The sequence below is a fragment of the Morone saxatilis genome, unplaced genomic scaffold, assembly GCF_004916995.1.
Source record: "Morone saxatilis isolate NCDOM2014 unplaced genomic scaffold, NCSU_SB_2.0 Contig21, whole genome shotgun sequence".
Lineage (NCBI taxonomy): Eukaryota > Metazoa > Chordata > Actinopteri > Moronidae > Morone > Morone saxatilis.
The window spans coordinates 1,084,107-1,089,997 of NW_023339774.1; the positions used below are offsets into that span (position 1 = coordinate 1,084,107).

Below are 5,891 nucleotides of genomic sequence, written 5' to 3' on the forward strand. Positions count from 1 at the left end.
CATGTAGTGTACAGCACATTGAGTGGTCGAAAGACTAGAAAGGCGCTATATAAGTACAGTCCATTTACCATTTACGCTAGTGCTGGAATGCAACGCAAGAAAAGCATGACATAACCATGACCCGAATCGCGTTTTTATGCTTCAGTTCCACATTCTCCTCATGTTTTACTACCAAAACTACAGTGATTGTGTATTGGTTTCTGAGTGCTGGCAAAATGCCAGTGACTTACACTCAAGGACTGAAGCTGTTGCTGCTATGCTAACGTGCAGAGATAACCAAAAGTAATTACAAGTTATCCTAAGTGGACATACACTGATCACCCTGGTGGTCACAATGTTCTGCAGCCCCTTGCCAAACAAACTGTCTCCGGTTCTTTTCCTTCCTTAGACCACTTTTGATAGGTACTGACCACTGCAGACCAGGAACACCCCACAAGAGCTGCAGTTTTGGAGACCTGACCCAGTCTTCTAGCCATCACAGTTTGGCCCTTGTCAAAGTCACTCGAAATCCTTTTAACTTTTTTAAAAAAATCAACAAAATGTTCACTTGCTACCTAATATATCCCACCCACTTACAGGTGTCATGAATATCATATTATATTTCTGCCAATAGAATGTTACTACTGACTGGGAACCATGTACCAAAATTTGTGCCATTCCATCTAGTTTGATGTTGAAATATTTCACAGAATAAGTAAACCTGCTGGTGGAAGGCCTCAGGGGTATACTACTTTTTTAAGGTTATTACACTGCATGCTGCTTAAAATCTGTGAGGACACATATTATAAAATGAGCTTTACAGTAGCTGCTCACCACTGGAAGACGCTGCACTTCTCCAGCATCTTGACACCATGTGGGTGGGCTGACAGGGCGCCCAGGAAGAGGAAGTAATGCTGGCTGAGGGTGGTTAGCAGCCCACTGCCCTGCAGACTGCGGTCAGGTTTGAGCCCGGCAGAGGAGAATAGACACTGGACAATGTCCCTTACCAGGTCTTCCAGGTACGCCTGGCCTTCCTAACACACAAAGACAAAGTAGATTAGGAGATGGGGGTAACAGGGGGGCAGGTTCATTTACTCAAACCTCCCCCATGACTGCTGGGGAACACTGTTCATCTTCAGGTGAGTGTAGAGGAATTATGCAATATTGTTTCACACTTTCTCTGTTAGATTTTCTTAGTTAGTTAGTGCTGATAGTTACAGAGGGCTGTTTCCCCTCACCTCTTCAGACGCCAGGAGGAACTCTACAAACTGACAGCCAACAACAGTGAGCTGTCTGGCCTTGGGATGCTCCAGCTCCAGGCTGCCATACAGCTTACTGCTGGGCTTGTAGAAGAAAAGCAGCCTTCGCACAAACCTGTACAGGAAAAAAAACAACCCACACAAGCATATTAACAAGGTGGGTGACAGGCTGTTTGTCAGTATGCTAAAAATCCAGTGAGAGCTAAGAAAACGTGTGGGGGCAGATATATACTTACTTGTGCATTTGTTCATCCCTATTGCTACGCAAACTAACATTTGGCCACTAAAGACAAGAATAAAACACAAATTAGAGGATGAGATCAATAAAAGCATCTTACATTCCACAGCAATACCAGCTGAACAACTGCAACAGTAGGAAATGATCATCCACCCTAGCCTACAAAGGCAAAAATGCACTACAAGATGAAAGAAGAAATCATTTAGACCTTTAAAATGGTTCCAATAAGACACCAGTTCCAGTCCAGGTTCTCCTTGTGGTTAAAGATGTGGCTGTCTCTCATGTTGGTCACCAGAGCATCCTCAGTTTCCTGCAGGACAAACACAGCTGCCTTTGCTTACACTTACGTAACTAACGCTATACAGCATGCAAGAATTGACAGTTGTATTTTCTGTATTTGGTAGTGTTTTGTGTAATGTAATAATTTAATACCTAATAATAATTAAAGCAGTGAAACATCTAAAAATGAGAACACATAAACGCTGCTCTTAAGGGATACCTTTGTATCTTCCTACCTTAACTGCCAGTCGTAAGATACCATTTCTTAACTGTAAAAGTAATGAAACACTGCAGCAGTATGTGATTTTGTGTGTACCTTAACAATGAAAATGTCTCTCTGAGGTCTAAAGTGCTGCTCTCGACAATAGTGTGACCCCCCTGATGTGCGGAGGATGTGGTCCAAGTAGAGACTGTAAGGTTTGGCTCCTCGCTTCTTCTTCTCATGAAAACACTTCAGGTAGTTGACCGAAGCACTTGCTCGTCTGCAAAAAGCAACCATTTCAGTGCCAATTCTCTTGATAATTGTTTAATGTAACACTTTGTGCCACCCCTTTTTGCTGTGTCTTTCTCAATCTCAACTTTCCTTTCTTGTACTTAGATAAGCTATGTGCTTGTCTATGTTGAAAAGACAACCACACTGAAGATGGTTTTGAAGTAGAAACACTAGCTAACTAGCTAGCGTTTTGCTAACTTTAGCTATCAGATATAACTAACTAGCTCACAATTAATGTAGATTAGCTAGATAATGACTGATGACGATTTGCTAGTTAGTTAGCTAGCATTTAATGTCCCAACATTAACTAAATTAAGACGTGACTATATGTCACTTTTATCTTTTAACTATCTTTCAAATGTGGTTGTGTTTTCAACATAGATTAGCCTAGCACATAGCATATCTAAGTACAAGAAAGGAAGAAGTTGACCGAAGCTTGCTCAACTGTTATTGGGGCACAGTGCAAAAAGGGGTGGGACATCCTCTTAACTAAACCTGTCCCATCTGTATCACGCCTGGGGGCAGATACTCACAGTCTCTTCTCAGAAGCGATATCAAAGGAAGCAGCCATATTCATGAGGGTGGGTAAGCAGTGCAGGTGGTGGCTGTGGCTGTGAGGGAGGATGGTGTTGGCCTGTAAAAGGAAAATCAGAGTTACACAAAAAAGTAATCCGAGGAATCTTCTGTTCTGATCAGCGAATGGGAGCACAGGTTACCATATGGAGAAGTTCTCCCACCAAGATGGTAGCCCGTATAGATAGGGCATCATCGCTGCTCGTGATCACCTCGACCAGACCCTGTGGAGGTCAGATACAGTGTGATACCAACGCCGACAGGGGGCTAAAACCACAAATAAAGTCTGTGTGGTAAACGATTGTACCTCTAGTAGACCACTTTTGATGAAGGCAGAAAGCACGAGAGCCAGGTAGTTGTCCATCAAGTCCGGCCTGGAACAAAACAAAAATTCCACTTTAATTGTCGATAAAATATCATCTTTCAGCACCCATAATGAGATAATATTAGTGAAGTATTTACCTTGAACATGATCGATGTGGGAGAATTGTTTTTGCCTCGGAAGCCACAAATCCATCAGACAACCTCCAGCTGTCCTGAAACCTACTGGGGTCTAAACAGTGAATAGTTTCAATATAGCTTCTGATACGACAACAGACAAATCCCCAAAACAGGAATTAATGAAAGTGATGTCACTATACCCACCTACACTAATAAGTGCTTCATTGAAGTCTGCAGTGGCTACAGGTATGACAAGCTGGAAGATGTCATACAACACCTCCAACAAACCTTTCTGTGGGGGAAAGGCAAGATTTCAGTCAACATGACAGTGTCTGGTTTTATTGAAATATTTATTCGCTCTTTCAGCTTGGTTTGATTTGTTGTGCACCATTCTGTGGTGTCCAACTCATATGGGCTTAAAGCACTAACATTAAAGCAACATGAGCCAAGGTGGCCACATGACAAATCATGATATATAGTTCCACAAATTCAGAAGATAAAAAAATTCATAAGATTAAATTTCCATGACTAAAATGTCTTATAATGTTGGATACTATACTCAACCAATGTGGGTTTTTCCATGGCCGATGCCAATATGTAGAGAACAGGGCTGCTGATGGCCAATATATAATGCTGATATCAAAACAAAGAAAAACCAACCCTTTCACCACTTTCCCAAAACTTACAAGGGGGGGTCTAATTGGTCTATCACTATTGGATACAGTGCTCTCATGCATTTTTTATAAATCTTGCTAGAACAAACAACAACTTAAAGAGCACACTCAACATTTGACCTTCAGACAGCCAAAACAAATCAAGGTTCTTCAACTGGATTTTTTTAAACAGTTCCTTAACACGGGCCAGTGAAACAGACAATAAAATTCATCCTCAAAAACCAAGATCACAGAGAACACATAAACACTGCTTTTCAGGGATACCTTTGTATCTTCCTACCTTACCTGCTAGTCGGACAGGGGCCTCTGCCCTCTCCTTAAATTAAATATTATATACAGTTCTGTGTAGTAATCTTCCTTGATTTGAACATAGTTTCTGAGCTTTGGTTTACACCAAATCTCTTTCCAATGTTCCTTGTGGATCTGTAGTAGTTTTTAGGGCCCGAGCAGCAACTGCTGCCTTAAATACTGTCATTACTTTTCTTCCTTCTAAAAGCTCATATTTCATGTTAAGCTCATAATTATAAATGCAACATTTCAGTCAGCTTTAGAGAGAGAGCACAAACAGACTTCAAAATACTTCAAAACTTCTAAATAGCTTACTCATCATGAAACAAAACTATACTATATACTATATACTATATAATATACTGAGAATGTTGCAAATACCAAATGCATTTAAAAAGAATTCCCAACATTACTGATCTCATTTCATACTAAGGACTTTATTCATGGATCTGATGATATAAATAAATAAGAGCTAGCTTTATATGATCACTAATGTTATTCTCAGTCTAACAGATAACCCAAAAAGAGCCAGAATAAGCTGAACTAGTGTGGTGACACAAAGCAATGCTGGTGGGCACCAAGCCTTTAGCTGGTGGGTGAAGGTTGTGTCCTCTCACAAAGCAAACACAATGTGACTGTTACATTATGCTGATTACCTACCCGCACTTCCATATTTGGTATACAGAGTAAGCCAATAAGAGACTGGATGCCAGAGTTGCCTGACTTGCAGAGGTTAATGATGCCTGCAAGGTGAATGGGGCAAAGAGTGGAGTTAGCCAGAGAGACACAGTAAGTGTTCTCTAAACACTGAGTGTGATTTACAGGACAGTCACAGTTAATCCCAAAATCAAAAACACATTTTTTTTTTGTATAGCTTTTTATCCATCCAGACTGTTTTGGTGTGAGTTGCTTGAGTTGTGAGTTTTAGAGATATCGGCCATAGATATGCCTTCCTATAATGGAACCAAATGGAACAGCTCATGGCCCATTATAATGGAGAGAATGCTGATATCTGATAAGTGTTCCTTTAAGGAGACATTCAGAGATCAAAACAATGTACAAATTTGGCTTAACGAAAATGACTGTAAATTACACCACCTACCTGACCAGGAGCGAAATGAGGCAACTATAGACATTTTAGTAGCCATGAATCGAGCCTCCCTATCCTCCCTGAAGACAAAGAAATACAAATATTTAACAATAAGAGAACAATCCTACAAGGTCTATGTTACATGCTTCAACAGACTTTGTGGAACTCACTTGAGCTGCCCCTCTGCTATGTCAGGACTGTGCCTGTAGTGGAAGTCTGTGTATGGGGCTAGGATTTGCTAAGAGAGACAGATTTTATAAATAACATCATACGCTCTTTAAGAGTTATTGTATAAGAAACACTTTCCGGTTGGATATGTGTCAGTACCTCCAGTTCAACGTCAGAGCGGACGTACTGCCTGGTGTGAGGGTGGTTGAGGAGGTGCAGGATGGTGGTGATGAGAGCTTCATTGATGCGACTCAGCTGACAGTCGGTCACGCTCTTCAGAATGGTGCTGAGACCGCCTCGCTGCGCCACCACAACAGGGTTCTTCAAGGCTGCAGAATAAAGAGGCCACACAGAGTTCTGCCAACACTGTTACACTGCTGACGTCACAGTGTGAGTGTGAGTGTGTGTG

General features: G+C 41.4%; 1 protein-coding gene across 1 annotated transcript in view; it reads right to left on the reverse strand.

Annotated features, from left to right (window-relative positions):
• Positions 1–5,891, reverse strand: part of LOC118332812 (rapamycin-insensitive companion of mTOR-like) — a 33,786-nt gene that overhangs the window by 19,136 nt on the left and 8,759 nt on the right. Inside the window, exons 8-21 of the mRNA XM_035668241.1 lie at positions 5,642–5,811; positions 5,485–5,552; positions 5,327–5,394; positions 4,885–4,967; positions 3,467–3,554; positions 3,284–3,374; positions 3,129–3,195; positions 2,965–3,045; positions 2,782–2,882; positions 2,072–2,237; positions 1,685–1,786; positions 1,475–1,521; positions 1,218–1,353; positions 814–1,013 (exon numbers count right to left, since the gene is read on the reverse strand). Of these exons, the coding sequence (XP_035524134.1) occupies positions 814–1,013; positions 1,218–1,353; positions 1,475–1,521; positions 1,685–1,786; positions 2,072–2,237; positions 2,782–2,882; positions 2,965–3,045; positions 3,129–3,195; positions 3,284–3,374; positions 3,467–3,554; positions 4,885–4,967; positions 5,327–5,394; positions 5,485–5,552; positions 5,642–5,811 (1,468 nt within the window). The remainder of the gene's footprint in view (positions 1–813; positions 1,014–1,217; positions 1,354–1,474; positions 1,522–1,684; positions 1,787–2,071; positions 2,238–2,781; positions 2,883–2,964; positions 3,046–3,128; positions 3,196–3,283; positions 3,375–3,466; positions 3,555–4,884; positions 4,968–5,326; positions 5,395–5,484; positions 5,553–5,641; positions 5,812–5,891) is intronic.